At 33.1% G+C, this 18,198-nt stretch overlaps 3 protein-coding genes and 1 non-coding gene across 4 annotated transcripts; all 4 read left to right on the top strand.

Moving 5' to 3' along the window:
• Positions 1–17: 17 nt before the first annotated feature.
• Positions 18–3,454, top strand: LOC18016861 (DNA-directed primase/polymerase protein). The gene is made up of 14 exons (XM_006401718.2): positions 18–125; positions 295–449; positions 545–705; positions 799–945; positions 1,028–1,079; positions 1,226–1,400; positions 1,582–1,664; positions 1,762–1,968; positions 2,108–2,224; positions 2,329–2,485; positions 2,574–2,681; positions 2,785–2,850; positions 2,962–3,194; positions 3,323–3,454. The coding sequence occupies exons 1-14, from the start codon at positions 32–34 to the stop codon at positions 3,419–3,421; spliced, it is 1,854 nt and encodes a 617-aa protein (XP_006401781.2). The 5' UTR covers positions 18–31; the 3' UTR covers positions 3,422–3,454.
• Positions 3,455–3,476: 22 nt separating this feature from the next.
• Positions 3,477–4,655, top strand: LOC18016435 (protein SAR DEFICIENT 4). The gene has a single exon (XM_006401717.2). The coding sequence runs from the start codon at positions 3,545–3,547 to the stop codon at positions 4,520–4,522; it is 978 nt and encodes a 325-aa protein (XP_006401780.1). The 5' UTR covers positions 3,477–3,544; the 3' UTR covers positions 4,523–4,655.
• A 331-nt stretch (positions 4,656–4,986) lies between these two features.
• TRNAK-UUU lies at positions 4,987–5,058 on the top strand. Its single transcript has one exon. It is a non-coding gene; the product is annotated as a tRNA-Lys (tRNA).
• Positions 5,059–5,136: 78 nt separating this feature from the next.
• On the top strand, positions 5,137–8,176 carry LOC18016434 (notchless protein homolog). Its single transcript, XM_006401716.2, has 12 exons — positions 5,137–5,352; positions 5,531–5,612; positions 5,693–5,782; positions 5,884–6,009; positions 6,091–6,218; positions 6,322–6,521; positions 6,741–6,804; positions 7,030–7,140; positions 7,241–7,375; positions 7,467–7,664; positions 7,761–7,817; positions 7,933–8,176. Exons 1-12 carry the CDS (start codon positions 5,209–5,211, stop codon positions 8,014–8,016), a joined length of 1,419 nt encoding a protein of 472 aa, XP_006401779.1. The 5' UTR covers positions 5,137–5,208; the 3' UTR covers positions 8,017–8,176.
• The last annotated feature ends 10,022 nt before the right edge of the window (positions 8,177–18,198 follow it).

Genomic DNA, 18,198 nt, shown 5'->3' with positions numbered 1-18,198 from the left:
ATTGCGAATCTGTGAGAAGAGAAGAAAAGGAATGAGGAGAAAAATGTCGAAGAAACTTAGCGCGAACACCATGGATGACGTAGATCGATTGTTCCAGTGCTTCAAGTGTGGAATCTCTCCGCCTGGTGAGCTTCTTTCTCTCTTCTCTGTGATTTTTGATCCAAGCTGAATTGAAAAGCCTGGTTAATGCAATTGTCAAATTGAATCTCATATCTTATACTACGAAATGTTACGAAAAGCTTGAGATCTTTGTTCTAGTATAAACCAACGAATGTGTGCGATTTTTTTTCTCAGCCTCTGCTGTGAGAGAAAGGAAACGGAGCAAAAGAACGTTGAACCCAGAGAATTCCTCTCCTGCGACCTGTAAGAACTTGCAGCAGCCAAGTTCTTTGTCTGGAAAGGGACAAAGAAATCAGATTGATGGAAGTCTCAGTCTAGTAGACTCCATTGTATGTATTATGAACCATAGTGTTTAACTTGTCGTGTTTTAAAATTGTTGTGGAGTGGATTCTGAATTTTGTCTTCTTGATGTCATATCTCTAAGTCTGGTTCAAGGAATGTTAAAAAGAGTGTTGGGAGGCAGTTTTCACCCATTGTATTCTACGGTTCTCCAAATGGCGTTCCTCCAAAAAGACCATTGAGTTTGTTAAGGCTCTTGCGTGAGATACGTATTGATCTCAGTGAAGAAAGGAAAGCAATCTCCAGGTATCTATGAATAAGCTGGAGCTGGCTTTTTATTTCTACTTGTAAGATCTTCTGTTTTGTTCAAACGGTTTAACTGGTCTCCACTTTGCTTAGGAAAGGAGTTTGGGCTACATTTCCTCGGCAAGATGAAGCAATTAAGTTTGAGAAGAGGCATGAGAATGTGCGGGTTTTTAGTTACCAAGATCATTTTAGTGGCCAAAGAAGGTTTCTGGTTTCAACATATGAAGAATTCTGGAAGAGGTTACTTTTCTTTTACCTTAGTTAACATACCTTTAGTGTCAAACTTGAAACTTCTCTCAAGTGCTTTATTCTTCTACCTTAGATACAAATCTATGGATCCAAGGCACCGACACCATTATGAAGTGATTCAAGAGGTATCTAAATCTCATTCCCTGTGATGCTGTCGTTAACTATTTTAGTCTGTTCTGCATAGCTCTCAGAAGAGTAGATCTTCAAATTTTGCAAGAACTACGCATGTCTGAGTTGTGATTGACTGCGTTTGATTGCGACGGCTTCTCAGGGATTGCCATGCCATATGTACTTCGATTTGGAGTTTAGTCAGAAAGAAAATGAAGGGAGAAATGTTGATGAAATGGTTGATATTTTGATATCAGTCATTCTAGAAGCATTGCATGAGAAATATGCTATTGAAGGACAAGACGATTGGATTATAGAGCTTGATTCCTCAACTAAAGGTACAGTAATAGATCATGCTCTCCGAGCTGCTAGTTTGTTACGAGTTGTCCTCTTTGCTTCAGTTTTCTTTTCTGAGCGATCGTTAGAAAGCCAGATATTGTAAAGTCGTTTCTCTTAGATATTTCTGTATAAGAAGGTTGGTTCTCTTGACTGAAGAATTCCTTATAAATCCGTACGCAGAAAAATTCTCTCGCCATGTAATTGTCATAATTCCAAAGGTTGCCTTTAAGGACAACTCACACGTTGGTGCTTTTGTAGGAGAGGTATGCTTCAATCGGTATTTTATTTTTTTAACCTGAATATTTGCTTTCCAAAGTTGCAAGTTGGGCATGGCTCATTTTCATCTTGATATTTCTTCAGCTATGCTCACGGATAGTAAGTGCGAAAGAAAAAGATGAAAGGTTGGGCAAGTTGTTTGTTCATAAAGAGGCTAATGATTCGGCATCCCTACTCTTTGTGGATACTGCTGTCTACTCTCGAAACCGTTGCTTCCGTCTTGCACTATCATCAAAAGCTGGAAAGACGTCGGTTCTTCTACCTACAGGACGATTCAAATGCAAGGATATGGTACGTCCACCTTTAGTCTCTTTCTGCACTGTTTCTCAGCTCCTTTTCCATGTTTCTGTCTCAGCGTCGACTTCTTGTTTTGTTTTAGAACAGTTCATAGTAATTTCGGTGCCTAACAAGACCATTGGTAAACAAACAGGGTGAAGAAGATGTATTCATGACATCCTTAATCTGCAACGTGGCATCAGATTGTGAGAAGCTTCTGGTTTGCAAGATGGAATCAGACTGTATGAAGACACTTTGCTTTGACACAGAGGTAATTTTCATCAGTTTCGCCTCGCACTTGTGCTTTTAGCTTCCAATTGCATCTCTCTTCCACGAATGATTATGCCTTTAAACTGAACTTTTTGGCGATGACAGGTGAACAATAACAGTATTGTAAGAGACCAGAGAGCTCACAGATTCCAACTGGATGCTTGCACAAGTGACATGTCAACATCGTACTTTGGGGGAAAGTCCCCGTTCCCGCTCGTGGACCAATTCATAGAATCCATTGCTTCCACCGGAAATGTCTCAGGTTGCACAATTTATCTCTGTGCAACGTTTTGTGTTCTGGAGAGATGGCAATGCTAATCTTCTTAGTAAAATGTGCTGTGATATTTTAGGTAAGATAAGGTGCTGGTACTGGTTTTCAGAAGATAGCCTGATTGTGTACAGCATGTCAAGAAATAGATACTGCGAACGAATTGGCAGGGAACATAAAAGCAATCATGGTATTATTAATTCCTTTATGATATTATGAATCATAGCATTCTCTGTATTCTCAGCTATCAAAGAACATAGTAACATTAGTTGAAACAAACTTTGTTGGTACAGTGATGTACATTGTTGACATCATAAGGGGGATCTATTATCAGAAATGCTACGATCCTGATTGTCGAGGTGTGTATACTATTTCTTAATCGTTGTCTTAGTGAGAAAAAACATGAAAGCAGAATCTTGTTTCTTTTCCCTTGCTCTAAGAAATTCAGTAAGCTTGTATTTTGTCTGCAGATTATCGATCTCCGATACGTCCAGTTCCAGATAGTTACCTGCCTGAAGATGTAGTCTACCATCAAGGAGAGGCACATAATTTATGTGATAACCTTAATCCAGAAGGAGAATGCTACACTGATAACGAATGCGAACCAGATAGTGTTTCTAGCAGAGGCTCATGGTGGCTTGAAGCGGCTAAAGTCGCAGATGATCTTGAAAGCAAACCCAAGATACTGGAACCTCATATCTTGGTTAGTTTACTTTAGAGTTTTTCATACAAGAAACCAAACAGCTTTAAAGTTAATATGTTCTTGACTTGACTTAACATCTGTCTAATTTCTCGACTTTATTAAAAGAATAAGCTTTTTTGGACACACAGGAGAATTACGAGGAAGATGATGACTGGTGGATAGCTGCAGAAGAATCCCTCAAAGAAATCTCATCTTTAAGTCCTTCCCCAAAATACCCTTTGATTTAGACATTTGTGACCCAACTAAAGTCAAGAATACCAAACTGGGTTCGTCTTCTTCCTTTTTCTCACCTTAAAAACTACCATCGGATCCTCCCAATCCTTGCATCAACAGATCTCTCAGAAAAATCAATGGCTACAATCCCAGTTTTCATACCGGCTGAGTCGTTTCCTTCGATCCTCTCTCATGAAACCTTGATCAATCACTTTCAGACCAATCTTCCAACACATTCCTCAACAATCACAAGCCCGGTCCGCCAAAACTACGCGGTTTCACCACCTTCCTCTCTCCTCCTCATGCCTTCTTGGTCATCTTCCCCTTCTCTCCCTTACATGGGCGTCAAGCTCGTGACCTATTTCCCTCATAACTCCTCCCAGAACTTACCTGGAATCCACGGATCCTACACACTCTTCAGCTCCACCACAGGCCAAACCCTAGCTTCAATGGACGGTACCGTTTTAACCCTTTACCGTACTTCCTCTGTTTCAGGCTTAGGCTCCAAAATCCTAGCTAGAGACGATAGTCAGGTGCTGATCATGGTTGGTTCCGGTGCTCTCGCGCCACACTTAATCAAATCTCATCTAGCTGCGAAACCAAGCTTGAGAAGAGTGATCATATGGAACAGAACTCCCCAAAAGGCTCAGATTTTAGCTGAAACTCTCTCAAAGGATCCTCAACACAGCGAGATCTCGTTCGAGAGCCACGATTTGCTAGATGAGATCATTCCTCTCGGAGATATCATAAGCTGTGCAACAAACTCGACTGTCCCGTTGGTGAAAGGTGAGTTCTTGAAATCTGGAGCTCATCTTGACCTTGTTGGATCGTTTAGCCATGAGATGAAGGAATGCGACGATGCAGCGATACAGAGAGGGAGTGTGTTTGTGGATAACGATACTGCGATGGAAGAAGCTGGAGAGCTCGTGGGAGCGTTTGAGAGAGGAGTGATCAAGAGAGAAGAGATTCGTGGGAATTTGGTTGAGTTGATAAATGGAGAGAAGACAGGGAGGAAGAGTTCAACGGAAATAACGGTTTTTAAGTCTGTTGGTTCGGGAACTGTAGATCTCTTAACTGCGCAACTCGTTCACGAGACTTATCTTAGTCGTTGTTAAGTAGTGAATCCTGGCTCTAACCCATGGGGTCAAACTGTTATGTTCTGCCTAGAGAGAAGGGTCGATGCACTACTACTATCTTATATATAGTATGAGGAATCAAACACTTATGGAAGAACAATGCTTTGAATCTCTTTTAAATTTCTATTTCTCTTTCTCTCGTCTCTTTTCTTCTGATCTCTCATCTCCTTCTCTAGATCCCTTTCAGGATCGTATCACCAAAGTCCAGATCTTTTTATTTGGGCATTTAGAATTGTTACAAATGAAAAATGTATTGCATACTTTCTCGTGTTAAATGGACCAATTATATCCAAATCTCGAATTTAACCATTAAATTTTTGGTTTTGAATAAACTTTTTAAGGTTTTTATGTAAGAAAAAAATAAATAAATAATTACTTTTAGCATATTACGGTAAACTCAATCTTAAATGTTATATTAAACATATCTCTTAGCGTAATCAAATGCCGTCTTAGCTCAGTGGTAGAGCGCGTGACTTTTAATCCCGTGGCCGTGGGTTCGATCCCCACAGACGGCGGTTTAAATTTTTATCTTTTTTTCTATTATTTGTTTTTTTTTGTGTGATTTTTTTAGCCCAAAACCCTAAAGGAAAAATCACACCTTATTTGTCTCCCTCTTCCCTCTTTACGAAGTCAGAGTTTTCTCGCTAAGCTCCTTCGTCGTCGTGATGAACATGGAGGCAGGGATGGGGAACACGGTGATGTGTCTGTTAACAGACCCAGAAGGAACTCATTTAGGTTCTGCTATGTATATTCCTCAGAGTGCTGGTCCTTTGCAGCTTACTCAGCTCGTCAATAAATTCCTCAACAATGTAACAATTCTTCTCTCTGCCTAACTTCATTTAAAGAAGTGATTTTTAGGATTTGCAAAAACTTCCTTTGACGCCTCTGCTTCAAATGTTTATTTACTCTCTGATTGTCGAATTTTCTGTTAATTACTAGAAATGATTGCATCGAATTTGAATTTGGGTATTTGTTGGAATTTTTCAGGAGGAGATGTTACCTTACAGTTTCTATGTATCAGACGAAGAGCTTCTTGTACCTGTGGGAACTTACTTGGAGAAAAACAAAGGTAAAAACACTCATAACTGGTGTGTCATTGCTCTTTGAGGAAATCTAATAAAATGTGACTGCAAAATTTGTGCGTTTCAGTGTCTGTGGAGAACGTTTTGAAGATAGTTTATCAACAACAAGCTGTTTTCCGAATTCGTCCTGTTAACCGTTGCTCACAAACAATCGCTGGTATGTCATGAGAGTACTATGTTCTGTATTTGAAAATTGCTCTAGTTAAGAAGCTATCAATGAGCCAAGTTTGCTTACTTGGTTTGGTTTTAAAATCATAGGTCACGCGGAAGCTGTTCTTTGTGTCTCGTTTAGTCCTGATGGCAAGCAGTTAGCAAGTGGTTCTGGTGATACTACTGTCCGGCTTTGGGATCTCAACACTGAAACTCCATTGTTTACTTGCAAAGGTTCCAAAAACCACGTTCTTTACTTTTGCATAGAGGCCTAAAAATAGCTCATCCTGATGGTCTAGCCTCTAATCTTTCCAGGACACAGGAATTGGGTTCTCTCGATTGCTTGGTCACCGGATGGTAAGCATCTAGTGAGTGGTAGTAAATCCGGTGAAATCTGTTGTTGGAATCCAAAGAAAGGAGAACTAGACGGCAATCCACTTACAGTAAAGTCTTATTCTTTTTACTTGATATTTGGTTTATCTTGTGAAATGTCCATAATGTTTTGGTTTCTTACTGATTACCCGTTGATCTTTACATTTTTATTAGGGTCACAAGAAATGGATTACTGGTATCTCGTGGGAACCAGTCCACCTTAGTTCTCCATGCCGTCGATTTGTAACTTCTAGCAAAGATGGGGATGCAAGGATTTGGGATGTTACACTGAAAAAGTCTTTGATTTGTCTTAGTGGACACACACTTGCTGTGACTTGTGTCAAATGGGGCGGAGACGGAATTATATATACAGGGTATGTCTATTATGTGTATTGAAAGATATTTCAATGTGTTTCATAGTTAATTAGCTTAGATGATTTAGGTGTTGGTGTTTGGTGAATCTCAGTTCTGATAATGAAAGAAACTTAGTTTGCAGTCTCTTTATCTAGATAATTACTCTGTACTACTTGCCTCCATGTTTAAGCTCCATGATCACTTATTTAAGTACATAATTCTATGTTTTTGTTTGGCAGTTCCCAAGATTGTACGATAAAGATGTGGGAGACTACTCAGGGGAAGCTCATTCGTGAATTGAAGGTAAACTTTTACGTATATCTGACTTTTTTCCTCTGGATTAGCATCAGATGCATTCCTCTTCTGGCTACTATCTCTAGAGACAGTGCCAATGTGATTCAAGTCCGATAGTGTTATTAATGGCTTATGTGTTTGTATCATGCTCTGCACCTTTTGACCCGTATCTTGTTCAGATTAACCGAGGCTAGTATCACCTTTAACCACCTCAATTTTACTCTGTTACCTTAGGGGCATGGACATTGGGTTAACTCCCTTGCATTGAGCACAGAATATGTTCTTCGAACAGGAGCTTTTGACCACACTGGAAGACAATATCCTCCAAATGAAGAAATGAAAAAGGTAAAGCTTCTCACTCCACTCAACACTTGAGATCAGTTTTTCCCTTTTACCTTGATTCTGACCTCTCTTGGGAAAATTTTCTTGGCTTCTTTTGTTATAGGCGCTTGAAAGATACAACCAAACAAAAGGGGATTCCCCTGAAAGATTAGTCTCAGGTTCTGATGATTTCACAATGTTCCTTTGGGAACCATCTGTTAGCAAGCAACCTAAAAAGCGTTTGACCGGTCATCAACAGGTAAGTTACTTAAACAATCTCACTTCTTTCCACCTAGTCATTTAGTTCCGTTTCTAATTCTTTACCTTTGATATTTGGTCACAATCAACAGCTTGTAAATCATGTCTATTTCTCACCTGATGGGAAATGGATTGCAAGTGCTTCGTTTGATAGATCAGTTAGGTTATGGAACGGTGTCACAGGACAGTTCGTTACAGCTTTCCGGGGCCATGTTGGTCCTGTTTATCAGGTCAGTTGGTCTGCAGACAGTAGATTGCTTTTAAGTGGGAGTAAAGACTCTACTCTCAAGGTAAAAACACTTGCTCAATGAAATGCCATTGCTACTCTTTACTGGATATATATAATTTTCAGATTCTGAATCAGAAAGTTTGTTACTTGCAAACAGATTTGGGAAATAAGGACGAAATCGTTAAAACAAGATCTCCCTGGTCATGCTGATGAGGTACTTACCAACCAACAACACCTTTAAAAGCTTTACCATTTTCCTTACCAGAAATTTTAGTCTCTTGATTCTGCGACATTCCTTTTCTACTTTTTTTCTTTTGTATTGAAAATAGGTTTTTGCTGTGGATTGGAGTCCAGATGGTGAGAAAGTAGTCTCTGGTGGTAAAGACAGAGTATTGAAGCTATGGAAGGGTTAAAAGTAATGATCATTTTTGGAACGCTTTTGTTTAATCAACCAAATCATATATTTATTAATATTTCACATATTTAACTCTTTCAACTTGTTTCTATTTATGCACTGGCAGACCGGTTTTGTATTCTATCTCTATCCTTCTTCTTTATAGGGTTCTTTGGCTTTTTATCCGCAATTAAAAAAAAATAACTTTTTTCCATCAACTTGTTAAATTATGAAAGTAACGTTGAAAATGATTTACTTAAGATTTTGGTGCAATCTGCAGACCATAATTGCAAAGACAGCATTTCCTAAATTATAAGAGAAATTATAAATTGTTATGAGGATGAAAGTGTTTCTCAGTGATTTTGAACCACAACATAAAAGACTTTAGTTATGAGTGATTCCATAACGCATACGACGAGACTTAAGACTACAGAGACTGAATCAATGATAGATTCTAGAAAATCAGCGAAATCTATATTACGTTTTGTAGTTTTTTTGAAAAAAAAATGGTCTATTCATAATTTTTAGGTTCTTCCTTGTTCTCGCTCTCTCCGTTTCTCTCCGTTTTCTCTACGAGTAAACATAAATCAGAAGTGTTGGTCTATTCATTATTCACACCTAAAGCTTTCAAGGGTGAAATATATGCTAGAAAAGCAATATCTGCATTTACAACAAAATATGATGTTATAAGGAAGTCTGATCTTGAATTTGATGCATTTCATCCTATATGATCAGTGATGGAAGTCTCATTTCAGTATATGAACTTTACATGGAAATGATATTATTATTGCAAATGGTCATGATGTGCCTGTTAAAGAAGTTAAAATTTTGAATCTGTTTAACGAAAACTGTAAAGCTATCTTCATGCCTGAACTTACTTTGAATCTTTTATATGTCGTAAAAGTAACAAAAGTTCTTGATCGTCTTCATAATTTCAGTCCTAATCTTTATTTTCAGGATATGAAATTAGGAACAACGATTGGAGAATGGTCAACAAAAAAATGACCTTTAGGGTTTTGAATATCTCAATCATGTTTATGTTTTTAGATTTGCTGATAATTTTGTGTGACATACGAGACTTGGATATCCTCATACCAAAGTTCTTAAAAAATTACATTTCAATATGTTCTTTTGAGAATGATAAGGTGAAACTTATATCTTTGGAAAGCATTGCAAACCTCTTTTCTAAATTTTCTACTATACTTAAACAAACTTATAAATTATAATAATGTATGGACTGTTCCTTGTCTAACAAGAAACCAATGCAAATACTTTGTTAGTTTCATTAAAGAAATTCTATATATAAATGAGCTACTCCAGAAGAAAGCTCTTTTAAGTGTTTCCCACAAACTCATTTTGCCTTCTTTGTCACATGCGATCAACATGAGGGATAACCAAGAAATGATTTTAGTTTTAACTTTTAAGTCTTATATGAATTCAATATTATCACACTCTAATATGCTGGGTCCAACTAGTGACCATAAAAATTGAGGAAAGGAATAATAATGAATATGGTATTCTTTTTCATTCCTATATTTTTTTACCATTTAGATAAAATATTTATTACACATGATACCTTTGAGGAAAGAAATATAGAACAAATATATTCTTCATCAAATTTGATAGGGAATGTTTCATTCTTTTCCTACGTTAATTTTTTTTATTTTTTTCCATATAATTCCTTTCATTCTTTTTTCTTATTATTTCTGTTATTTCTGAAATGGTAACCAGTTGGACCATTATATGAATTCAATATTACCACATTGGTTTGAAGTCTAAGTTTTGTATAATTAATACTCGCCATAACGTATCAAATGTTACATAAAATAGTATATTGAATTTAGAGATTTTCTTAAAATTGTTCACAATCATTAACTAACTAAAGGACGTAAATATTTACCATATTGTAACCGCGATGATAATTTTTTTTTTTTTTTTTTAAAAATAGTGTTGAAATGTTCAATTCCAGTGTTAAAATTGGCAATATCATCCAAATATCTCGGTCCTCTATAACCTCCTAAAAATAAATGAGCTTGACCCACTCTAGGTATAAATTATAAGTATGTACAGACATCTAACCTTGAAAGGACAATTAAAAAAAAAATTCAAGAATGCTTGGGATAGAGAGGAATAGTGATGAAGCTTTCTTCACCAGGTTATATAATACGGTGGATAATCCTGCGACGGATTCAATTGCTTCGTGGAGCCAAAGCGGCAAAAGTTTCATCGTTTGGAATCCGGTCGAGTTTGCCAGACGCGTTCTATTATGTAGTCTCCTTTCACCTTCTATCCGCAGTATACTTTGCATTTACGGCTACGTAAGTTTGATTTTAAATGTTTTACCATTTCTTGAGGTCAATTAATTAATTAGTGCTTGATTCTTCCTATTTATATTATTTTTTTCTTTATATATATATATATATTTATTTTTTTTTTGCAGGAATTTAGAAAGGTTGGATATGAGTCAAACGAATACGCAAATGATAATTTTGTGCGAGGCCAACCAGAGCTTATGAAGAACATTCCGAGACAGGATTCTTCATCACAAAGCAGAATGTGATGGAATATAATGATATACTCGCAAAAGAGAAAGAAGAGTTGCTCGCAGTGTTGAGGAAACAAGAGCTGCAAATAAAAGAACTAAAGAATCATTTAATTTGCAACACGTAGGAATTTGCAAATTAGTACCAAGTTAAATCTCATCTCATCAATAATTGTTTTCGAGCTTTTATATATAAAATTTTGTTAATAAAATATCTGACACACATGCAAAAATAATGTTAAAGGATCATGCATGTAATATGTATATAAAGCAAGAAATCAGAAATGTATGCTTCTCCTGATTTTCTGTTAGCACAAGTCCCTTAAATGTCCGCACTTGCTCTTACTTTTTCCAGAATCAGATTGTCACTAACGTTGTACGGTTTTGAATACAGTATTCATTGAGATGGGAAATGGAAGGATCAACATTGGAAAACTTAAAAATTTTAAAAAGGGTACACAAAGATAAAACAAAAGTTTCTATCTTTTTCTATGTAAATACTGTTGCTGCGACATAAATACTCTTTGATCAAGCTTTTATGAACTGATTTGATGATTCAGAAAAAAAAAATTAAACCACAAATGTTTTTAGAGATATTGAATAGTGGACCAAGTAAATTCAAACATTCCATTACACTATCAACATTAATACAGGCATTAAAGTTTTGTGATTACATAGCAAATCCTGAAATTTTTGGCTTTTTCCTTTAAAGAAAAGCCTTCGGCTAGGCATTATTACAAACAACTTGAGAACTTTATCATTCACTGCTCAAGAAAGAAACAAACAATCAGATTTATTCAAATTCTAAACCTTTTTATCCGAATCAAATAGTGAAAAACAAATAGACTTTTAATACATAAATCCAAATCCAAACGCATTCTTTCTTCAAAACGAAATGAAAATTCACAAGCTTCGATCAATTTATATGACAGAGAACTTAGATTGGAATTGATATAGAATAAGAAAAAAAATCAGAATAAGGATGAGCAGAGAAGAAGGGTTTTTGTGGCATCATGAATTTGTAAAGTAAAGTTAGGGCTTGATTTTTAATTAAGTTTTTTAATGTTATAAGAAAAGCTTAATTAGGAAGAACTCATTTTATTAAATGACATACAAACACAGCCACACAACAACAAACAACTCGATTACACTAAGAAAGAAAAACAGACTCGATTGCACTAAACCAAAAGAAAAGAAAAAGAAAAACAGACTCGATTTCATAAAACCACTTAACAACACCAAGTTCTTCTCATGCTGATGGCCTTCTAGATCCACCGTGGGTACTACTCCGAGGAAGCTGATGGTCTTCCAGATCCACCGTCAGTGGATTCAGGTGCTGTGGCGGTGAAGATAGCAGAGATGGAAGCTTCAACGGAGGTGAGAGTATGGAGAATATTTTCGATCTTAGCTTCAGTGGTGAGGTTATTTATTCACCAGATGAACTCTTAGTTGAGCCAGTTGATCGGTCAAATCATCAATCCTGTTTTTTGCTTTGTTTATCTTCAAGGTCAAAGGAATATCCATGTTTTGAGAGCTGAGAGAGAGATGTGATAAACAAAGGAAGAAATTTTAGACTGAAAAGTTTACTCCTTTTGGCTGATAATGTGACGGGTTAAAGAAAGGCTCTTTTATACACGGTTAGAAGGGTCTAGACCTAATTTGTGTCCACCATCTACAGCTGGCTGGAATCTTGTACTAGAGAGAGAGAGAAATCTTGTATTGAGAGAGAGAGATTGTTTCTCACTTATATCACTAATTTAGCATGACTTTACGAATTCATTTTATTTCCTAGCCATTTCAAAAGATAATTTGAACAGCATTCATTTAACTTATAATAATATATATTTTCTTATTAATACTCTTGCAAAATAATACTCCATTAACATTATTAATATATATATATATATATATAACTTTCGTGTTTCCTGGAACAAATTTCACCATATTCCTCTTTGAAATATGAAAATTTAGTAAAAACAAACATGAATGTCAATATTGGTTGTAGCAGAATAAAACATCAATAATCTCTCTTTTTCTATCTTTGACTTTCAACAGTTGTAGTTTTAATAAATTTTCTTAGGCAATAGGTTTTTATTTGGTCCTTCTTAACAAAGGATTTATTTGTTTGAGTAGAGACATTCACTAAATGGTTTCAATATGGACTGTTCATTTTTTTTATGAGTATAAGTAAAACCAACACATTTCTCTTACTTCAAAATAACTAACACATTTGTAAACATGGAAATAGTATGCAAATTAGTCTTGAACTTGGATTTTATGTTTACGGCTTTAAGCAAGTATATTTTATGGACCTTGATTTAATATTAGGTATTTTCTATTCAGAGTGTCTTACTTTGTGAGTTGATTAGCTTCTTTTTTGTGCCATCAGCGAGTTAATTACTTGATTTGATGTACTGCTCTCTCATTTATTCATATATTTTGTGCATAAACATATATTATATTTTTTTCACCCCAAATAAGAAAAGACGATATATTCGGTCTGGTACCTGAAATCTTAAACTAGATTTACATATTTAAGGTTTGTACGGAGGAATTGAATCGATCTGGTTCATATGTAAGTTTATGCATACTCGCAATCGATTGAGTAATCAACTAATTTGTGGTCAAATTCAATTCAACGAAACAAATCACATATAGCAAAATCAGTCTACTGCTTTTTCTTATCTATTTTACTTTACAGTAAAAATGCCTAAAAAGTACATCTCTCCAAGAACTCATTTAACTCTTTCTCTCCACCGTTGATAAGGATTAAGAATCAATGGCTGATATTGATTTTTTTTTAAAAGTAAAATGGTGAAATATTAGTACAAAAGCCTTTGCAAGATAGAATACGCTGGAATTATTTTCTTTTCTCTTCTTTAAATTTTCTTTTTAGGAGTACTGATTTTTACGCCACACTTCTAGTTCTATGGCATTAGCGCCTCAATTTCAAACATTTATATAGTTTTTCGGAAAAAAATAATCTAGTTATTTGCATATAGATATGAATGTATATTTCTCGTTTCTTTATCACATTACCGTTTTGGTTAAAAACAAGATGGAGTTCAAATATACTGTCGTCTTGGAGTACTTCTTTTCTTTTCTCTTCTTTAATTTTTTTTTCTTCTTTTGGAGTACTGGTTTTTACGCCACACTTCTGATTCTATGGCATTAGCGCCTCAATTTCAAACATTTATATAGTTTTTTGGAAAAAAAATAATCTAGTTATTTGCATATAAATATGAATATAGATTTCTCGTTTCTTTATTACATTACCCATTTTAGTTAAAAAGCAGATGAAGTTCAAATACACACTACACATTAGGGCTGGAACGGAACTGGATATCCAAACTTTTCAAGGTATCCCGATCTGTATTCGTCGGATAATCAATTTTACAATCCGAGTCTGGATCCAAAAATTCTGAATATTCGGAGACTAGATAACTGATTTAAACCAAATATTTATGAATATTGGATTGGATATCTTGTTTTGTTGATTTAAAAAAAAAAAAAAATTTTGAAAATTATAATAAAATAACATAAATCATTAAAATGTATCATCATATCAAAAGTTAAAAATTGCAAAATTTAAAAAGCATTCAAGTAGCATTCAAATAATAGAAAATTTCAAAAGTTTACATAGCAAAAGAGAAAATAGTAATAGAGAAGTTAATTTTTCATGTTCTTCTCTCACAATCTGAAATAAAAATTATCATTCAGTATGAGTTCAATGATATGTGAAGAAGTTAAACCAAAAAACGTTCAATGAAAAGAAAAATGAATGCATGTCTGCATAAGTTCAATGATTTCTAAACTGATTTTTACTTCATCCAAACTTCACACTCAATATAATTATGGTTGCATATTTAATGTGCTCACTTCTGTAAATGATAATAATCATTAGTACTTAAAACGATAAAAACAATATCATAAGCTAAAATTCTAGTTCATACATGTTCTAATATAATAAAGTTAATTTTTTAAAATAAATAAATATTATCAAAATAAATAAATACTTAACAAATAGATCTGCATCCGAATTTACCAAATACTTGATTTCATTATCAGGATTCATATCTGAACTACAGGAATATTCGTTTTTACAAATTGTATAAAAAAATACCGGATCAGAGATAATACCAAATAATAATTCCACCCCTACTACACATCACACGCAACTTATCCTCTTCTTTTGGCATAACCAAACTTTACCTCTTCTTTTGGAAATATATATTTTATCTTATTATATAAACTTGAATTTATCAAAGTGAGCATGTAGACAAACTTATTATGTATGAGATTATAGTATACGTGTAATTAATTAAGATCACAATATGTGTTAATATATTAATATAAATAAAAAATAAATAAATATGATATTCTGACTCACGAGATTGTGATTTGTATAAGAAATAGAAAATGACAATGTAATAATACAAAATTTTTTTATCTTTAAGTTTTTTATCTTTAAGTTTTTTAAGAATACAAATTAAGATAACAAATAAAGAAATTGTGTTTTATTTAATACATGTATCAAAGTAATATCATAAACTTTCTGATTCTTAATTATTTATTCAAAAAGGAAAAAAATTATGTTTTTTAAACGAAAAATACTAAAAATAGGGAGAAGTAAAAAAAAAATCAGAAACTTTAACATAACATAATATTATCATTTATTTAGACAGATTTTTAATGAGGTTTATAATCATATAAATTAATTTTTCAAATTTTTAGTTGCAAATCATGGAATATAATTTGTGGCTACCTACCAAAATTTCTATCTATAATTTATTATTTTAGATTAGGTTTGGCGTAATATTCGTATTTTTGTATTTTTATAGAAAAACGTAAAAGAAGAAAAGTTCAAGATTAGTAAATATAGATTAAAATACTTATAAATTAGAAAAAATACTGTTTTTTTATTACATTTTAAATTGAGGCATACACGTCTTGTCCAGACCCTATAAAGTTTGGTTCCTCTCCTTATTTTCCCCTATAGACCCCATTTATCTAGTTAGTTAATTTTCTATTTTTTATATATGTCAGTATTACAACAACTAGTAATCATCGTCAACTCCAAATCTCACTATAAATGATAAATTTTCTAATTATGTTTTACATCATTTTTTATCCTCTGATCTCTGGAAGAGAAAGAGAGAGAGAAAGAGAGAGAAAATCATATTTGCATATACATATATATATGTTTCAGTAAATAATGCGTCTCTCTATCTACTAAAGAAGAAACACATTAGCTTTGATTCAGAAAATATGTTTTAGTGAGTAGAAAACCATTAGTCCCTTTTTAACTGACGTTACGTGAACAAGTCAGTCAAGTTACATCACAACTAAACTAATCTGATGGATAGAAATTGAAAACAATCAAATATCTGTTGGATTTACCAATGTATAGCTTTCTGAAACCTGTTCAAACCAATCAGGTCACTGTAACTTTGCCACCATGGCAGTTGCAGCCAATCACTATAAATTTAAGGTTTCAGAGTTTATAAAGTGAATAAAATGATTAGTTCACTCTCCCGCGCATATTTTCACACTTTTTTTGTTTAATAATTTTGTAATTAAGTTTTGTATTTCAGTTTGATTAATCATAATGAGTTCGCACCTTGGGTATTCTTGAACTGATTGCATCTTAAATTCTCAATCATTTTAAATATACTGATCTCAAGGAAATCAATTTAGCGGCTTATTCATGTTTCAACCATATAAAATAATATCAGTTAGTATCTGTACAATTATTTTATACTAGAATTGAGTCCGTGCTTCGTGCGGATTTTAACATATGTTCATGTTTTTATATGTTATTTTTGAAAAATAGTTTGTTTGGTAAATTTTTTTTTTGGTTGAATAATTTTTTTTTCTAAGGTTTACATTGCGTTAACAATACATGTGTACTATTGTAGTTATTTTTAATAGTGTTTTTATATAACAACAAATTTCTCTCTCTTCATTTTTATATTCTTATAGTTTTTATTTTAATTTTCTGTTTTATTTCTTCCTCGATTTTATACTAAAATTTATTTTATTTTATTTTATTTGTACTAAATATACTGATAATGAATATAAATATACATGTATTAAGTGCATATTTTAAATATATTTTAATGTTAAATTTTGTGTGTTTAAACTTTCATCATACTTTATTTTTATACAGCTAATTCATCATATTTGTTTTTTATTTTTTTTAATTTTATTATACTTTTTCTCCATCATCATATTAACATAGTTTGTTATTTTCATTTTCGAGTCACAAAAATAGTTATTTATTTTAAATTTTTTTTCATTTTCAACTTTTTTGTTTTCATATTTTCTGAAATTCCTCTTCATCAACTTTATGTTATTTTTTCTCTTCTTCTTTATCTTTTTTTTTTCTTCATTTTCATCGACTTGTTTTTTCTTTATCTTTTTTTTTTGATTTTGTTCTTCTTTTATTTTTACTTTATCTTCTATTTCATCTTTATCTACATGCTTTTCTTTATATTTTGATTTTTTTCTTCTTCCTCATTTTTTCTTATTTTTTTCATAGTCTTGAATTTTATTTTTATCATCGTCTTTTTTTTAACTACTTCTTCTTATTATTTTTTTTCAGCTTTTACTCTACTTTTGATAAAAAATAATTATTATAAATAATATGTGAATTAATCAAATCATTATCTTTAGTATTAGTACTTTTCTTTTATTTTTAAATTACAATAATATTATAGTGTATGAATTAATTAAATCATTAATTTTAGTTTTCTTTCAATGCTGATGTGGACACTCTAAAAAGAGAGAAAACTATTTAATTATATATAAGATTCAAACATACTCGATCTATTAAAAATTTGAATATTCATATTCGAATTCATTATTTTTTGGAAATTATAATGAATAATACGTTTTTAAGCACAAATTGTAAGAATAAAACTTCAATTCTTTTATTGATGTGTAAATGCACAACACACCCCCAGCTACCTAATCGACTACCATCTAATTTAAATCATAGCAGCCTAAATTTTTTTATCTGACACACTTTCATTTCTCAATAACACCCCAACTTTTTCTTATTCTCAACACTTTAATTTGAAATTTATTCTCGTTCCATTCAGCAACATGAAGATTTCTTTCAACACTCAAATTCATATTTTGAAAACATCCATTTTTTGAAAATCTCCCATTTAACTCCACCCTCGATGGAAAACATTTCTTTCATTTTGAACTGCTCCCTGTCAAAGACACTCCCAGACACTCCGTCACCACTCATCGTATCACCTCCGTCCACTTTCCGGCATTCATATTCTTCATCAGCGAGTACTGAAAGGTTATTTTTCTTGGCCCACTTCTTTGATTTCTGGTTCTCTATAATAATTTTATTTCTAATACTTCTGATTTTTATTTACTGCATTCACCCGTTTTGTTGTCGTCTTCGTTGTTGTCAATATCTGGTTCTTTTGATTTTATAGATCTAGAGTAATTAACTATTTTATATGCATACTGATTAAGTAATAACATCATTGAATATCATCATTACTAATCGTCTACTCTTCTGTGTTTAACAAATACAATAAATAGAGACTCTTATTCAGTTAGTCTACATAACTACCATGCACATATAACCAACTAATTATATAACTATCGATAATTAAATATGTTACAACAGTAATC

This window comes from Eutrema salsugineum, unplaced genomic scaffold (assembly GCF_000478725.1).
Source record: "Eutrema salsugineum unplaced genomic scaffold, Eutsalg1_0 scaffold_2, whole genome shotgun sequence".
In the NCBI taxonomy this organism is placed as follows: domain Eukaryota; kingdom Viridiplantae; phylum Streptophyta; class Magnoliopsida; order Brassicales; family Brassicaceae; genus Eutrema; species Eutrema salsugineum.
The sequence above is the reverse complement of the archived record's forward strand: the minus strand, read 5'-3'. Positions and strand labels throughout refer to the sequence as shown.

What these genes read in the sequence shown, in the direction of transcription:
- LOC18016861 (XM_006401718.2), top strand. Translation starts at nt 32, where the DNA reads ATGAGGAGAAAAATGTCGAAGAAACTTAGCGCGAACACCATGGATGAC. An exon ending in ATTATGAAGTGATTCAAGAG is followed by an intron (nt 1,080 to 1,225) that starts GTATCTAAATCT and finishes ACGGCTTCTCAG; the next exon opens with GGATTGCCATGCCATATGTA. An exon ending in GATTCAAATGCAAGGATATG is followed by an intron (nt 1,969 to 2,107) that starts GTACGTCCACCT and finishes GTAAACAAACAG; the next exon opens with GGTGAAGAAGATGTATTCAT.
- LOC18016435 (XM_006401717.2), top strand. Translation starts at nt 3,545, where the DNA reads ATGGCTACAATCCCAGTTTTCATACCGGCTGAGTCGTTTCCTTCGATC.
- LOC18016434 (XM_006401716.2), top strand. Translation starts at nt 5,209, where the DNA reads ATGAACATGGAGGCAGGGATGGGGAACACGGTGATGTGTCTGTTAACA. An exon ending in TTGCTCACAAACAATCGCTG is followed by an intron (nt 5,783 to 5,883) that starts GTATGTCATGAG and finishes TTAAAATCATAG; the next exon opens with GTCACGCGGAAGCTGTTCTT. An exon ending in GTTTGACCGGTCATCAACAG is followed by an intron (nt 7,376 to 7,466) that starts GTAAGTTACTTA and finishes CACAATCAACAG; the next exon opens with CTTGTAAATCATGTCTATTT.